At 35.6% G+C, this 18,417-nt stretch overlaps 1 protein-coding gene across 13 annotated transcripts in view; it reads left to right on the forward strand.

Annotated features, from left to right (window-relative positions):
* Positions 1–18,417, forward strand: part of LDB3 (LIM domain binding 3) — a 130,476-nt gene that overhangs the window by 90,046 nt on the left and 22,013 nt on the right. For 6 of the 13 annotated variants that reach the window (XM_075025547.1, XM_075025545.1, XM_075025548.1 and 3 more), the window contains 4 exons: positions 5,048–5,083; positions 6,822–7,028; positions 11,380–11,544; positions 13,200–13,307. In XM_075025547.1, the coding sequence (XP_074881648.1) occupies positions 5,048–5,083; positions 6,822–7,028; positions 11,380–11,544; positions 13,200–13,307 (516 nt within the window). The remainder of the gene's footprint in view (positions 1–5,047; positions 5,084–6,821; positions 7,029–11,379; positions 11,545–13,199; positions 13,308–18,417) is intronic. The other 7 variants (XM_075025549.1, XM_075025551.1, XM_075025554.1 and 4 more) reach the window with 4 other exon arrangements.

Genomic DNA, 18,417 nt, shown 5'->3' on the forward strand with positions numbered 1-18,417 from the left:
ACATTCTGAAAGAATGACAACTGCTCTAATTCATACCACTTATTTGGTTCGGGAACCGAATAGAAGAGACACATTAGTCTATTTCAGATGCAGCTTCAAACTTAGGATAATACCATGTAGAGAAAGTATGAATTTTCATATCATCAGTATGCACAAATTAAAAAGTGGCTCTAAAAAACTACCAGCTGAAATTGAGATCTATGGGTTCTTGTTCTTCTCTTGGCTTCCCTGGAGAAAAGTGAAGTCAAGATGAGAAAGAATGCTTCAGTGAAGGGGGGAATAATTTGCTGGTGTACAATACCTAAGCTTGTTGTGCATTGGTTTTGTCTATAATAGTCACAAGTACAAACTGAAAAACTGGATCCTGTGTTCAGGTGCCTGGTGGCAGATACCTGCGCTTTACCAGGGGGACTACAAAAATCTAGAGGGAACCATTCAGGTAAATCCAATTGCACACTTAAGGCCAAGATAGGGAATAATTATCTGAAATATAGCCCAGCTCAAATTGTTCCACATACTTAGAATTTTGCAGTCTTTGTTCTTATTAAAGTGATGTGTTTACCAATAAGATAAATTGGAGTACATATACTTGCATGCCCAATACCACTATGTCGGTCTTGGAAAAGAGTTATCTTAACTTTCACCAACACCGATGCTGCTGTCTTTCCAGCTGCATTTATTATTTGACTGTTAAATATAACAGCATACCAGTAGATGCCACTAAAATGCATCCACGGAAGGTATTTGCTTTGGGTTTAGTGAGCTGCTTTGAGTTCCATACTACTTGCTGAGAATGAGTTGCTGGTTGTTTTTTCTTCCACTGAATATATGATAATGCTTTTCCTATTCTGTGGCACTGTCTGCACAAACCAGGATACCTTCTGGGAGAAATGTATCTCCCTGTTTTGGAAAGCAGACATACTAGTAGGATATATTGCAATTGTTTTGGCGTAGGCTGCTCACATTCTTAACTACAGTGGCTGAAAAAGAGAGACTAGCTCTTCTACCCCTGTTTTCTGATCCTCAGCTAAAATTTTAACTAAACCAGCATGATAGTTGTCTTCTGTCCTCTCCAGTTAACTGCCTATGATTTCTTTGTGTGTCTTATGGTGTCTTTTGTTAAAATAACAAAAATATAGCTTGGGGAAAAAAAAAGACAAACAATCTCAATAATTTTGTATTTATCTGACCATGGAAAAATTCTCAGCTGCAAACACAGAAAGGTAGGAATAGCCTCACTGGAACAGAACAGCAGTTAATCTAGCTCAATGTCCAGTTTCCAACAGCGTCAGCATCTCATGCCTTTGAGACAAAAATGTTTGGAAGGCAATTATGAAATAGCTTTCACACAACTTTAGTCCCAGGCACCCTATAAGTTTTGGGTTTTTTAAATTATTTTGTGACTTCTTAAAAGGAAAATTTATTTGTAGGCAAATACGTTTATGTAAATATAAGTACATGTTAGGATGAAAGTTATTATATGTCTAATAAGAACAAGTCCTGCAAATCCACAATATCCTACTAGAGAAACAGAATTTTTAATTGTAATCTGTAAGTCTTAATACCTGTTTAATCTTTGATAAAAGGCCAGTATATATCTGTCAGGTTCTATAGAATACTATTGGATGATAAATACACAAAGATACTGATAAACTGAATAGTAATATTTATTTAAAAATCCATAATCTCTTATTAAAGAGTGTGAGCTGATATTTTAAATACTCAGTTGGGATTCAGGAGAGCTTATTTTAGTTTTTTGCCCTACTGTTGACCTTCTTTTTGACCGTGAGCAATTCTATTAAGTTTTAGTTCCTCATCTGTAAAATGAGAAAAATAGTCTTGCTCCATGAGAATATGGAGGGAAAAAAAATCAATTATAGTATTCACTTATTGTTTCAGTTCTGAAAGACAGGGAAGAGTTGAAGGACCATGTGGTCTCTCAGGATGCCTAGTGTTCCTTATGTCATCAGATCTTCATTACAGTTAAATTATTCTGTCTCTACAACACTTTAATGGAACAGAGAGGAGCTATTCAAGAGAGAGAATCTAGATCTGTTATTCTCCAAGGAGATGGTAGATGGAAGGTGCACAAGCTCCACATCTCAGGTCACATGTTACGTGTACATGTTTGGGAATATTTTACATTTGGTTTCCAAAAATAAAATAGAATAGGAAAGTATTCCAATGTCCAGTACATACAGTTCAGACTCATTTATTGGAAAGTCTGAAGTTTCTTCAGGCTCTTTTTAGGATCCAATAGCACACACAAGCTTGGCTTGCAAATGAGTTTTACGTTTTGTTACTCAAACTATTATAATTCTTGCTAGTGTGTGGGAGGGAAAGACTCTATCATTTCATTCATTCTGTCTGTATGACCCTATCATGTAGCGTATTTTTATGAGAAGGAAACATTTCATAATTTCTATTGTATAATATTATGTGTAATTGGGAAGACGGTATACTGCATAAATAAATCTTCTTTGAGATATATGTCCAATATTTAATAAAAACTGCGAGAGTTGCACTGTTCTCTCAGAACAGTCATTGACTAAGGCCTTTCTATCAAAAGCCATTCCAGTTGGAGACTAAAAGGGCTGCAGACAAAAAAACCATTAGTATTAAATCTCTCCCAGATAGCTGAAAACTACTATCTACTACTGTCAGTTGTTTGAGCAGCCAGTGTAGCCACAGAGATACAAACTGCTCATAATATTCTGGGCCAAATTCTTTCATGTTGTGAAGGTATCAACTTCACTGAGCCTGCCCCAGGGATGTATTTGACTCAAAAGTAAAAATAATTCTGCATTTAGTTAGCAAAAAATGTTTGATTGTAAAGGCTGGAAATCCAATAGTGTGTTCCTCAAAATGCAAGTATTGCCCATAAGAGACACATCTGATCTTGAGCCTTTCTCACTGTTAGCCGAATGGGAATGACTCCTGGTCACTGGGAAGAGAAATAGTACCTGGAAGCAAAACCATGAAGAAGTATTGTGTGCCTTTGAGCTCATCTTTCCCTTTACTCTCTGCCTTTTTCTTTGCTTTATTCTGTGGAAGTATGTTTACTATACTTCTCTCTCTCTTTTTAACCTTCACAACTCCCCTGCCATCATCACTCAACATTAGCCTATACTTGTACACTCATGGAAAAAGCTTTCGTGAAATCCTGACCTCAAAGTCAAGTGACATTTTTCTGTGTTCTTCAGAATAGCTACAGCTAGTGGAGCAGAAAAGTTTGGATCAGATTAATATTAACAACAGAGGCCTAACGCTGCTTCTGCCTGACCCCACCTGCCTGCCTTTTGGTCTTGACTGTAATTTCTCATAGAATATTCGGTAACACTGGAAATAAACAATGCTTTATTCTTGTCAGGCTGTGACTGTGTTTTTTAACATTCTCGCATGATTATGCCTCTTGGTATACTAACACTTCAAACACCCCACCCACCCCTCCTCCCCCCGCACAGTTTCTAATCCATCCTCCTCTACCTTGTCTCGTCCTGGCTTTCCTATACCTGACATTCCAGTGAACTCACGGCTTGGTTACCATAAAGATAGTGTTTGGTTTCTCATTGCTTTAGAGTGGTGAACCAATTGATCTTATTGGGGTATTTACTTTCAAGATAGGTTCTTCCATTCTGACCATAAACACATTCTTAGTCAGCCACCCACACCTGAGGATCATTTCAGATCTGCTTCTGGGTTTGAAAATCTGGCTTCAATTCATATATTTTAGGGGTTACATTTTAGTTAGAGGTTTTAAAAATTGGTAGAGAACACCTATGCCCAAACCTTTGCTGATGTAAACTGGACTGGTTTTTAGAACTTTATTGCAGCTAAACTAAGGAAGGAGTATGTGACTGTACTTATATACATATGTGTGCATATACAAACACAGATAGAAATATATGAAATACTACTAATTATGTGGAAAATATTAAGAAAAGCCTTCCTAACATAATGTAAAGTAATGACTGCATCCCAACAAATCCACATAAATTAATACATATATTCCTTTTTTTCAAAGGACTTTTCAGAAAGAAGGTTCATTTGGGTAAATGAGGACATTTGCTTTGTGTTTTGTAAACCGAGATCCCAGTTAAGAAAAATGTTCTCATTTGGCATACTTCAACTTTAAACATGTTGAAATTCCAGCTCAATTCCTTAAATCGGGAAGGACACAACCAGCCACTAAATTGCTAAATATTCAGACTATCTTACTTAACTGAATTTCAACTTAGGAGTCTAAGGTTAAAGGATTCTATTCTTAATGAAAATACCTATATCTTAACTTCTTACAGATACACAATTGCTTGCGCTTAAACTGATCAGTTATTTTTGTAAGTGTGTATGTGTCTTTACAGAATAACAGCCTAATTCTCTACACTGAAATTGAGGCTGACTTACTCGTTATCTCAACAAAGGAATGATTTCACATGTTTCTAGTCTGACTTAGATTGAGAAAATTAGTACTTACTTGGATAGGACAGAGAATTTTTAAGTGATGCCAGCATACATAATCCATCTTGTATGAGTCTTTTGTAAACAATTTAACTGCTTATCACTTCAAAATATTGGATCCTTGAGGACTGCCCAAGACTGATTATTTTTACTGCTTGGAGGTGGCATCAGAATATGTTCCACTGGAATATTCTTGACATTTTCTTTTAAGAGGGAACTTAAAGTCAAAACTATGCTGGAAATTATGTACATACATTCAATGTCTAATTTGTAACTTAATTTTCTTTCATTTTACTTTAATATTGAAACAAAGTTGTTTGCAACTGAGAAGAAGCATACAGTAAACTTGCATATTTGGTGGGTTTCACCTGGAGATCTGAAGAGTTTCTCACAACTATATTTATGAGCAACCACTCTAGGATGCTTTTTGCAACCAAACATTTCTTCTCAACCCATCTACTTTCTCCCCATTTGTTTTTTTGGTTGGTTTTTTGGTTGGGTTTTTTTTTTTTGTTTGGTTGGGTTTTTTTTGCAACCACTGGCAATTGCATTTACTTTATTCATACTGTGTCATCCCCTCCTTTCACAGAGATAAGGAAAATGTTTCTGCAGCATCAGAAAACAGGTAATGTTTGCTGTGTGTGTTTGGCTTACCTCCTATTCAGAGTTTACCTCTGCTTTCCCTATATTGTTCTTACCTCAAAAACACAAAAATTGTACACTGAGCAGATGATGAATGTAGAGGTTTCAACTAAGTGGGTTTGGTAGGCATTTCTTTCTAATGTAGTCTTCAAAAAGCTCTGTGAGATGGGGCAGGTAGGGATCGCATTTCTTGGAACTTATAAACCTGAAAAATAAGAAGCTTTTATCAAATGTTCTTGAAATGGAGTATTGTCAGTTTGTGATGGAGTTTTAAGAACAATTTCCACTTTAAATTTTGTCTAGATTGTTCAAGATGTTTTTAAAATCCAAATAAGATTATCTTTTTGGTTTTAAGAACATTTATATATCAGATTCTTGCATATCATTATTAATCCTTGATGGTTTATGAGGTTCAAAACAGTATCTCTGTAAGTAAATTCTTTCATTCAAAAGTTGTTTTCTCCCAAAGAATCTCAACACATTTTGCAGTTACATATAGAAATGTACTGTTTTCTATTAGTTCATATACTATAACACACAAGTACTGAAACACAGGTACTTCCTGAGTGAATCTGACCAATGTTTAATGGAGCAAAGAAATGCCTTTTATTAGTTTGTCATGAAAAGAATTCTGTCTCACTGCTTTCCTCTGTCTTGTTGATTCCTGCCTAAACAACATGCAACTACTTTTTATTTTTGTTTTTTATAAGACTGCTTACATTTCAACAAAGGTTGCATAGAGTTAAAATCCAAGTGTGAGCATTATCATTACCAATGACACAAGCAATGGCAACTGGCACTTGGAACAGTAGGGAAAATTGATTTTTATTTTTTAAATTAATTATGTCAAGAGAATGAACTAAACCCCTTGATTCCTGTATAACTGTATATAAATTAAATTGAAAAAACAAGAAACATGTTAGCATTTCACTAGCAGTTTCATTTGTGTAACATCATCTACAGGACTATGCAGCTGCTCCACTGAAATCTCTTTTTTATTATTATTATTATTTTATTTTATTTTCCCAGGAACAATTTCTGATGTATGACTGGTGTTAGTGTCATACTACATTGCCTTAATCTTGCATGGTTTGTCATACCAGAGCTTTTTTCCACCTCCATTGTCATCACAGCTCTGCTCTGTGTCCCATTTTGATATTCCTAGCAATATGGTTTCCAGATTTAACACAAGGTACCTTTTTAATTCTTAAAGCCTTTCCTGTCTTAAGCAGTAATAAACTAATAAGCTATCAAGATTTGTCATGACTTCATCTGCAATATCATGATGATCTCCTATGGTATAAGGAATTTGGGGATACAAAAAGAGGACACTGCCTATTTACAGATATAAATCTTCTTCCAGGAAAAAGAAAAGACAGAAAAATAAAGCCTTCATTATTAAACCTAGACTTAACTTTTCAGTTATGAGGTTCAGCACTTTTGTTATTTATTTTTTTTTCTGAAGGCTTTACTCCATATAAATAACAACTGCTGTCTTAAAGGGCCAGGTATCGGCATTCTAAAATGCTGCTTTATTTGCTATAGTAGGCAGTAAGCACATGTATCTCTGACCACTAAAAAATCAACCAAGCCTTTTTCTATTAAACCATCAGCTGCTTCTGTGTCTGGAATTCTGTCAAATACCTGCTGTCACCTGGGAAATTGGTGACGTGATAATAAATACGTCATTTACAAATCCCCTTGTAATCTTTGTCACCCAGGCCTGCAGCTACTCCGCATGCGCCACAGTATGTGACCTCAAGTATTTGGCATCCTCCTAAATCATGCACCATGGATGCCAACACTGACAATGCTAAGCCAGTGGCTTCCAAGGGGTCTGTGAGGCTTGGAGCGGGTACAAGTCAGAGGGAGGCCAGTTTCATCACGACTGGCCAGAAAGTCCCTCTTACTTCATCCAGTAAACAAAGGTACACTGTGATGTGTAACTGCGTAACTGACCTCGTTTGGAGCTTTGGAATGGTTTGGTAATAACAAACTCTAACTCCTTCAGACGGAAATGCCCGTTGCCTACAAGGCAAGTGTCTCAGTTCTACAAATTCCAGCAACTTCTAGTTCATGTGGGTTTGACATTTTAAGTGGCATTCTCAAGGATCGCACCTACAATATAGAGACAACAGTCATTAAGTACCTTCTGCAGAGAAACAGCAGCTGATACTATTCACTGTATTTCTACAAACATTGCCATATTCAAATGCAAAACTCTTACAGGTTATGTCTTGCTCTAAACACCTTCTCCAGCACTTTTTTTTCTACAAATGCTACAATAAGAGATAATTTTTGCCTATTCATTTTTATTTTTGTTCCCTATATTTTCAATTCTTTACAAGAGATCTGTTGGAGGATTTGAAATAAAAAGAACTTCATGTATTACATAAAGGAGACCAAGTAGTGCTTTAATAATCCACTCAATTGTTATTTGGACAGAAAGTCTCAGGACTTTACTGAGAGAAAGAAGTGTAATCTGCGCTTATTTTTTTTAATGTTAGAGTGCGTTTCTTGCTGTGTTTTCTCATTATGGTTGTTAACCATTATTATCCTCTTAACCTCTACTGATCTGTGTTCCTTTTCATGGGTGAAAATCAGCTGAAAAGAGATATGTGTGTTTCTTTTCATCCACGTAACTTACTCACATTGTGCATTTTATGTTTATTTGTTACCACAAATATGGAGATGTTTGAGAACATCCATTTCCTTTGGTTTTCCTTAAAATACAAAATATTGTGAAAGTAAAAGCATAAAGAATGACTGTATTAAAAAAACCCAAAAACCAATTCCATAAAATACATAATAATGAAGCTGTTATAATAGATGATCTGTCTGATAAAGCAGCATTCGCATTTATCAGTTCTTAAAATTACTCTGCACCTGAAGAACTAAAAAAAAAAAAAAAAAAGAAAAAAAATCAGATTTAAAATCTAGAAAGGAGGCGATCTTAAGAAAAAAAGCTATTGTATTTGAATATCTAAATAAAATTATTTAAAGTTTGTAGTGGTTAAACTAAAAACAGTCAAGTTAGTCCGAGTTCTTTCTATAAAACTGAATAATTAGTTACCAACTGCTATAATTTATGTAACCAGATATCACCCTCACTTTTAAGGTTATATCTACATCATTTATATTTATTCCAATTCTTTGTTTTGTTACTTAATATATTCTACCCTGCAGGAAGGTGATCAAGCTTCTAACATTTTGATCACATAAAAAGAACTGTTACAAACAGCATGCAAGATAAAATTTGTTTGTATTTCTTTTACATTTTATAAGGTATTCCAGTATATTTGCATTTATTTTATTTATATGTGTTTGTCTAGTTCAAATCTGTCTCCACAGAGATCCGTGTCTATGTATATTCTTACCTTTTTTTTTTTTCTTTCAAATATATATTACTGAGTATGTGTTTTGGTTAACATTTTGGAGATCATTACGATTAAGTAACTTCACTGTTTTCTTTTATTTAAGGTATGGAGTCTTGATTCTTTTGAAATCTGTAGCAAATTCCCTTTCACATCAGTGAAAATAGAAAGACAGAAGAGGTGAAATCCTAGTTTGTGTTTGGTTTTAGGACATATATTAAGTTCCATTTTTATGTGAAGTATAGTTTCAGTCCTTTCCTGTTTACCAAATTAAAGATATGTTAAGTAGTAAATTTTGACTCAACACCTTTTAATGTGACAATTCCAGTACCCACTGCAAAAAAAAATCCTGTGAGTATTAAAACTCGGTAACAGACTAGCTCGTGATGCATAGCAGTGATATATAATATACAGCTACTCTGTTACAGTCTATGTAATTGATACTGTATTAGCTAAGTGGAAGAATTTACATCATAATGCAAATGCATCAAGATGGAAGAACTGATCTGAATTTTAGATGCATATTTGATGGACAAACTTTTGCAAAACCACTGCAAAACTTTTGGTGTAATGATTTGAAAACTAGAATTGCAAACAGGATGAATATTTTCAAGATCTCACTTGTTATGTATAGAATTGCAGATGAAACTCATAAGAGGGAAAACACTGGTTTTCTGCTTTTGTTGTGGGTTGCATTCAACTTTGAAATTGATGAGCATAACAACCACACTTCCATTTCAGCTAATCAAGCAGTAAAATATTCAGCTGAAATAAGAGACCATCATTTAGACTACTAAACCATACAAGAAGGCGGAGGACAGGGGAAATGGGACAGTCCCTTGAAGAGCAAGGGGTATCACGAGTTCTGAAGTACCAAGCACTCATTCAAGGTCCTGAGGAGTATAACTTGTTGAATCAGTGCTTCTGAGAGAAGCAAAAGAAAATATTAGAATGGCTGAAAGAAAGAGAAAAATATTTGCACAATGGCAAACTCGCATAGGAAAAAAGGCTGAGAGAAAGAATGTTTGAGGGCTAAGGTTCAGATGAAAAACAGTTGTGGAACTGTAAGCTTTCTTTTGTTATTTAATACTTACTGTGCTCAGGAAAGAATATTTTGGGCATTCTTTGTACATTGCACAAGAGAATCGCCGAATTCCATCACCCTGATAGGAGTCGTTTGTAAGAACCCAGAGATGTGGCAGGATACTTAATCAGTTAGGTCAAAAGAAGTAAAAATATATCCATTATTTTCTTATACAAGAAACATATACAACTATGTCATGTACAGTAATGCCCTGATTTAAAAAAAAAAGATGTATTAGGATAACTACTAAAGAAAATTAATCTACAGCACAATAATATGGCATCAGGAAAAATCTCTCTTATGCCTGGGGGACATATGCTTATACTGTCACTAAAGTTTGTGCCCCAAAATAGTGTAATAATCTAAAAAATCAAATTGCAATTAGTTATTTTTCAGTGGCTTGTTTGTTTTGTGGATAATAATTAATAAAATCCACAGTAAGATCTGCCCAAACACAAAATCAAGCTTTTTTATTTTCTTATCTCTCCTTTTTTTTTTTTTTTTATCCCCCCACCCCCCTTTTAATTTTAAATGACCTAGTGATTTTTTTTAGGTTTATTGACAAGTGAATAATGAATGTACATATTATTATTCTTTTGTTGATATTAAGTTCATTGAAACAGTCAGCAAAGAACTTTAATCTTGTATGTCCACTTAATGATTTGTTTTGTTTTGTTTTTCTTCATTCGAGGTAAGAGCTAGTGGAAGACGATAAACTGAACCTCCAAAAGATTGGTTCATTTCTTAGCAGTGGATGGCTTTGACTAAACTATCTTGCAAAGCTGTCTAATAGGTAACTTTGCCCCATTTGTCTATCTGTAAGAGATACGTAATACTTTCCAAATTTGAGTGAGGCTGCAAGGCTGAAATATGTTAATGAGCACTGGGTGCTCTGATAGCAGGTGATGAAAGACACTAGTAGTTCTGTAGGCTACTAAAATGGCCACAGGATATAAGACTAGATTTTTATCATTATTATTATTCATTTCAATTAATCTATTTTGCAATCAAATAAAGAGAAAATTAATTAAACGTTAATATTTCTCTGCTCCATGTTATCTGTGCCACGATAGCGTGAGAGGGCCACATGGATAACAACTCCTGTTCAACACCCAAGTGGTTCTAAAACTGGTGTAGTAAAATTTTATGCAACATCTTCCCCTTGTATTTTGCTTACTCTTCTATGTGTAAAAAGGCATCTTATTGTTTGATGGGTTGGCCAGTCTAATGTAAGGTGAATTTAGGTCAGAGATGAATGGACTCCTTTTAAACATCTTTCCACTACCTGTATTGCACAAAACTGATTAAACTCAACACGAAACTAAGCTGACTGGATTTCTAGACTATCAGAACTTGCAGGAAACCTGCTGATACAGGACTATGATAATATCCTTTAAATTGCTTTTCTTCATCTAATTAAAAAGTTTACTCCTAACATAAACTTCAGCTCTAGGAGTAAATATTGGGTGAAATTTATCCAAGTTCAAAGAGTTTGTGATTGATAGACTCTTTGCAACCGTTTAAGTACTGCACGCCACGTTTCCTACCACTGGCTTCAGTGGGAGCAGGACTTAAGTGTGTATAACACCCAGGATAAATTTCAGTCAAGCAGGACCAAAACTGCATTAGTCTTAACTGCACATCCAAAAAGGCCTAACAAATGTCTTTTTTTTTCCTTTGCATAATTGTGCGTTTCTCTCAGTAACACAGCCTGCTACTATGTTTGCAGCTTCAGGTTCAAACATAGTAGGTTTTATGTTCTACTTTTAAATAAGCACCTTCTGAAGATGCTTCTTGTTTATTTAATTTAACTCTAATTAGTACCCCTGTCGAGCATGCTCCGGTGTCTACCAGTTCTGCCTCTGCTCCTGCACCACATGCTTCAGCACATCAGCCTGCTTCTGCTGCTCAAAATACAGCCAGTCTGATGACACCACCAGCAACCACCTCAGTAGCGCAAGAGTCTTTCTCGTCCTCCTTCCAAAGGTAATGCTTCATTGCTTTGTCCTTTCGCAAATACACCCCTGTATGGCTCTGGAAAGGCTGCATACACATTCTTAACTTAAGAATGTAGTATGTAAAACCTGTAACCTATTTTATATGCTTTTCTACATTTTGGTGTGTTTTCTTATTTTGAAGTACGTTGTTTTTGTTTGCAAAGAATTTGCAAAATAAAACTGCCCTAAAGATGTAGCTTTAAGTCTGCAATACAGCTTATGTTTTCAGAAAGCAAGTCTAGGGTTAAAACTAGAAATGTTTTTTCACCACTTGTAATAAAACCAAAACAACTCCTTATAATAGTTACAGTGGTTGAATGAAGGTTCTTTTAATAGTGTTTCTGCAGTATGACATGAAATGGAAAATTAGAAAATGTCATTTACTCACATGATTGAGCTTACCGTATCATAGCAGATGTCAGTAAAACATGGTGGACAATGAGCAATATGTCAGTAAAACCACATATTTGATTATTGACTTGCTCTGTAAGGTATTAAGTCAATTAATTTCTATTAGATTTATCTACTCTCTTTCCTCTACTGAGATTTAGCCATAGAGCTAAAGTGAGTTTCAAGGAGGTATGCATTCATAACACTTTGGGACTACAGTAGGAGTTGCATATTAAAAGCTGACAGACAGTCTGTGAAGAAATATGTGGGATTTATACTGCTGTCACATTATAGTAATTTTGGAGGTAGTAAGAGTAAATTCCTTTGGTGCATGTTATTCTTTTAGCTTTGTTATTTGCCACATGAATATTCCTAAAAGATGTATATTTTAGCATGTTTTGAAAATCCAAGGAAAAACACGCTTCCAGTAACGTAAACTGCTTTAAATAATTGAGACCTAAGATGTAGTATGTCATATCTTAGATTTGTGTAAATGGAATTGGAAATTTTCTCTTGGCTCTACTTCTTGTTTAATTTTTGCCACTTGACTTAAATTATTTATGTATGCCAGCTACTTAGTTTCTCACTTTAGTCAGTTTTTACCTAACCGTGACCTACCGGACTCCAGTGACTGGTTTTATTCCAGTACAAGAAAATCAATCATCCAGCGGGCAAAGGAGGTTTGAATAAGGTATTATTCTGTAATTCAGAACTGTGCTGTAAGGCACTTTCACATGAAATAATGCTACGGTTCAAGTAATCTTTATCCCACAGTTGAAACTGTAACATGAAGAAAATGGATTATCTAATATATGCTTCAAAAATAAATGCCTCTACTAAACTAAGCATGCCAATGACTTGTGTTTTAAATAGGAGAATCTTTTGTTTGGTACTGCTTCCATATTGAAAAATTTAGCTTCAATTCAGACTCAAACATCTTCAGATCTTGCAGATAAAAACATGTATCGTTGACAAAAGTCCTGTCCTGAAATATTGTCTTTCTTAGTTATCAACAGACTCTGGTTTTAAGATTTTTACATAATGTGTGCATTTTGTCTTGTGTTCTGTAGGAATGTGCTTGATTGTGCTATTCTGTAAGTCTGCAGATGTATGCTACAGAAAACCTGTTCCTGGTAACTATGCAGCGGTCCTCCTGTATCTGAACTCCGACAAAGCTTGATTCTGATGTCACTATTTTTGTCCCTGTTAAATTATTTTGTACATGCTTTCATGCTTTTACTGTGTCTTCTGCAGAGTGCTTGCAGCCCCCAGCTCTCTTTCACAGCCTAAGCCTTTCCACGGGTCCAAGAACATGTCATTAGCAGCCTCCACTATTTCATCTGCTATCTCATCTCAGTCTAGGTATATTTGTAAAGCTGTCTTCTTTTTCTTCTAACTTAATTTGTTTCTATTCTGTATTGCTCTCTCCAGTTTCAGCTTCTTAAGAGATTGGCTTGGCAGAGACTATTGAAAAGCATGATGTGTTTGAAGGAATAGCCTTCTTGCTTATCTTTCACATTAAAACCAAGCTAGGAAACACCTAAGTTTTAGATTTAGGGTATCTGACCAAAAGATCCTTTTGGAACACAGGTATTTTGGTTGGTTGGTTTGTGCTGGTTTTGCCAAATTAAAATCTTTGTCTAGTGATGCTGGGTGAGAATGACAGACTTTTTTTTTTTTTCTTGGTGAAAACACAGGATCACAGGAATCACAGACCTTCTTTTATTATGCTCTTAATCATGACTAATGAAAGACCACTGATGGGGAAAGGTAGCATCTATCACTAGAAAGAGGGAATGCTGCTGTACTGCCTCACTGCTAAGCCTTTTCATTGCTTTCATTAACTAACTCAGGTTCCTTGTCAAGACTAACAGAGGAGGAAGCAGTAGATTTTAAGATTTATTATTTGAACACAATCTTCAGAAATAATGAAAAACTGAATCAGCAACACATTTGAGATTATAATTATCCATGTCTGTCTTACCTTGATATAAAAAGGTAGTTAGGAATCACTCAAAGGTGATATTTGAAATGAACAAAGCATGCAAGTTTGAAGGCTACACATGAAGAATTATAATGATCTTTCTCGTGAGTATCACAGAAAGCAGCAGTTAAGTGCTATGCATAGGTACATACTTGAAAGCATTTTGGTTGGCTGTACATCACTGAAACCAGTGCAAAAATGAAATAGCTACAGAACAGAAGATCAGAAGAGTTCTGAGATTTAGGATGTAAACATGGCTGTTTACAGCCATGGGAATTACATAGTGGATGTAATTCCAGCATGGAGCTGATAAAACATAAGAAATAAAATGAACTGCTGATGTAATTCTGTTTATTTTAGTGGAATTACACTAACTGTAACTCTAGTTTCAATTAAACTATTGGTTGATGAATGTCACCAGAATGTTACCAAGAATAGAAGGTAAGAACAGGTGCAAGGGTGTTTACTGCCACTGACATCTAGTTTTATGTATGAACTTTGAAAATTGCAAAGTGATGACTTATTTAGGGAATTCATTATTCATGAGTGTCCATCATAAAATACCTTAAGAGGACCTAATTTTCACATTGTGAAAATCATAGAATCCTTTAGGTTGGAAAAGACCTTTAAGATCATCGAGTTCAACTGTTAACCTAGCACTGTCGAGTCCACCACTAAACAGTGTCCTTAAGTGCCACATCTACATGTCTTTTAAATACCTCCAGGGATGGTGACTCAACTGCTTCTCTGGGCAGCCTGTTCCTATGCTTGACAACCCTTTTGGTAAAGAAATTTTTCCCAATATCCAATCTAAGCCTCCACTGGCACAACTTGAGGCCATTTCCTCTTGTCCAATCATTTGTTACTTGGGAGAGTACTCAAGGCATTTCAGAAGTAATTCTTATGCTGCTTTCTCATTCAATCCTGTGGTATGATTAGGCTCTTAAATGTCACCAGTACTATTTCATCCACTGTTTGTTTTACTAACAAATCTCTTTTAGTCAGTTGGAATGATCACATATCTCTGTGAGAAGAGGGTCCTACATAGCTGTTGTAGGAGACAGTTAAAAGCCTCTTATAACCAGGGAAAGAAAGTCCCTTGCTTCCTAAGCAACAATAACTGCATATTTGAGCTTGATTAAACACTGGCAGCAAAACCTATTTATGTCTTCTGAGCTACAGAAAAGACTCAATTTTAGTGTTTCTCTCAGTTGACGACTGAAATGTATCCGATAGTCAGAACCTGAAATTAAATTGAAGCCTTGGTGACTACTCTGGCCAGAGAACATCTATTCATGTTTTATCAGCCTATATCTTAGGACCCATACAAATCTTGCTATGAGATGTACATTTTTACATACCTGCATAAGAGATTTCCTTGGTATTCTCCTAAGTTCAGTGAGAATTGTACATAATAGCTGATAATAGGTCTGTGAAGCCTGCATGTAGTAGTCGTACTGCATGTAATACTTTTTATTTCTGCAATATATGCATATTTCATTGAGATTAGCATTGATATTACAAAAGGCTCTAGTTTTTCCCCTTCAAGAAAAACAATCAAATAGTGAAAGATTTTCATTTAATGAACAGTTTTGGAGGAATGCAGAAAGATAAAATCACAGATGCCTTCCATATATCACTTTTAGGACTCCATTGGTAAAATCTTAATCAGATTTATTTTATTGTCCATCCAAGATTAGAAAGGCATTTTTACACTTGAGTGAAAAAAATCCTACTCATTGACAATTTCTGATTATCTTGAATAGGAGGACATAAGGGGAGAGCTAAAGAACACATCATACTTCTAAAATGCCAAAACTACAAATTTTCCGGTTTTAAGAAATGGCTTTATTTCAGAAATAAAATTTTCTTTGGATTTTGTTTTTATTATTCTGTGAAGCTATCTGACTAGGTGAAGACAGACATAGATTTGAACACCGAGAATGCTGCTAGTAAGGGGGGGGGAGGGGCATTCTAAAATAGGACTATTGAGTTATAAGACCATACTTGGAGTCATCTAAAAACTTTGGAAACCCTTATGAATATGTGAATCATAGCATCATGAGTGTTTACATCAGAGTTATAAAAGTGGTAGATATCTAGAAACCTTTCAGAGACAGACAGTTTATCATAGAAAATCCTTAAAATAAGGCTGCCCAAGTAGGTAGAAGGCATGTTTTCACAAAATGGTTAATGCATGCATATGGTTTTTTTAACTGAAAGCTATTCATTTAAGAAGCTCATAATTCATTTGTATTAGTCATGGAACTATGGATAGACCTTCTGAATCCCAGAATAGGCACTCTTCACATTGAAGTGTGGTAGCTATGCTGGTCAGGAATAGAGTATAACAGTTACTTGGGATGGATTGACAACTGCTGGCATAGCTTTTGGTATAAGAATTAGATGCGGATAGCTTTTGTTATCTTTTGGATAACTCTACTCTTCCATAAAAGAGCTATGTTTGTCTTGGAAATAACAGTTAAGCAACAATTTTGTATAATTTACATAGAAACAGCTAATAAATTAGTATAAACATAGCTGCTATTTGCTGACACTACTTGCATGGCTATCTTGGAGCTAATATAATACTATTTCTTGATTGAGCCTTTATCCATTTCACTTTAATTTCACATTCCTTTAATGGGGAGAAGGGAAGCAGTGCAAGGCCTTGAAACTATAAATTCATTTGTAGTTGTGTATCAATATGGACTAATAGGTGTGAATCACAATTTTAATGAGTAATAAGGATAAAAAGATCACCATGAGATATTAAAATTGACTTCCAATTCAAATGTCGTTTACCTCCTGCATTAGAGGCATGGACCATCTTACCCTTTCCTGCCCCTTTGAAAGGAAGCAGGTTGTCTGGGGAGGCTATGCGTCTCCACTCTTGAAGGTTTTTAAGACACAGCTGGATAAAACACCCGAGCAACCTGGTCTGACCTCAGAGCTGGCCTTGCTTCGAGCAGGAGGTTAGATGAGAGACCTCCTGAGGACCAACTGAAAGATTCTGTGAATCTATGAAAAACAACAGTCCATTTCAGAAAGCAATGCTTTAATCGGACTACTAAAACCTATTGCTTGTACCTGGCAATTATTTAAGTCAAAGATGCAAGGTCTACAGCATATCCTCTTTATACACTACTGCCCTAAAATCTTACTTGCCAATGGATGACACGGGTATCTATCATGCTGACATAGGCTTCAAGCTGTTATCAGCAGGCAAATGTTATTGTGTTAGCTAATACCTCTCTTGGAAGTTCGGTAATTCAGCAAGCCTTGGAACATACAGGCAAATCAGAAACTTGTAGGACCTGTAAAAAATTGGTTCCCTGATGATCAGGTACAAGAAGCAAACTCTGTTTGGTTTTGGAGGGCTGTGTTGCACCTGAAATAGGTTCTTTGTGCACTACTTCCATGTTTGTTTTAAAAACTGTCATGTATTATAGCTAGTGTATTCAAACATAAGGGACTAAAACTGGCCTCTAAATTAATTTATAATTCCAATTTTGAGCATCTGATAGTTTTCATTTAGAAATCAAGCAATGCACTACCATGCCAAAATACAGACTTAAAAATCCAGGTTCAGCTTGACATCCACCATTGGAGCATTGCAGCATTTCTTATAGTTTTAGTACAAAATAAAATATGGATGACCTTAGTTACAACAGTATCCCCATCCTGTAAAACATGCTCAGGTAGAATGAGGCTGAGATTTTACCACCTTGTTCCAGTGTTTGTTGGGGTTTTTTTCCTTCTAGATACCTTATGAAGGTCCACCGAGAAAATGCAGGAGCATTTCTTGATCAATATCCTTAACTATTTAAATCTGATTTTTAAACTTTGGTAGATCCAGTTCTACAATGATTTTGCTTTTGTGAGCAAGGCCAATATGCATAACACCTAACATGAGTAAAATCTTTTCCTAAATGTTCTTAAAGAGGAATGTTTGAAGTAAGTCATTAATCCGTAACTGGTTATGTTACTTTTAAATCTGCAACGTTATCTTACATTTTCACTTATGATCTTACTTACAAAAAAGAAAGCATAGCAGGAGTGTTTTAAAAAAGCTACAAAGCTCTTTATGCAATTGGTTATTCCATCTGGGGGGTAAAAGTAGGGCAACCAGCGAGACAGCAGTCTGGGAATACAAAAACAGGAGAAACGATGGAAAGAGTTGCAATTATGGTTCTAAAAGGAAGGTGTAGCTTCTGTCATCCTAGGGGTTTAATCCAGGCACTGTGTCTGTGGTAAAGGGAAGCAAAACTCCTCTCCAGAAGCTAGGAAAATAACTGGCATATGATGGGCTTCTGGTAATTCTGGCAAATGTGGGCTGTGCTCCTGTGGGATGTGATTGATGCCATGCAGCCCTGCACTGCTCTGCATTTAGACAGGATCTGTGTTCATTCTGAATCCTCTTGTTTCTCAGTTATTACATTGTGCGGGCTTTTAAGTACTTTCTGCATTTACATAAATTAATCATTT

This window comes from Buteo buteo, chromosome 4 (assembly GCF_964188355.1).
Source record: "Buteo buteo chromosome 4, bButBut1.hap1.1, whole genome shotgun sequence".
Classification (NCBI taxonomy): domain Eukaryota; kingdom Metazoa; phylum Chordata; class Aves; order Accipitriformes; family Accipitridae; genus Buteo; species Buteo buteo.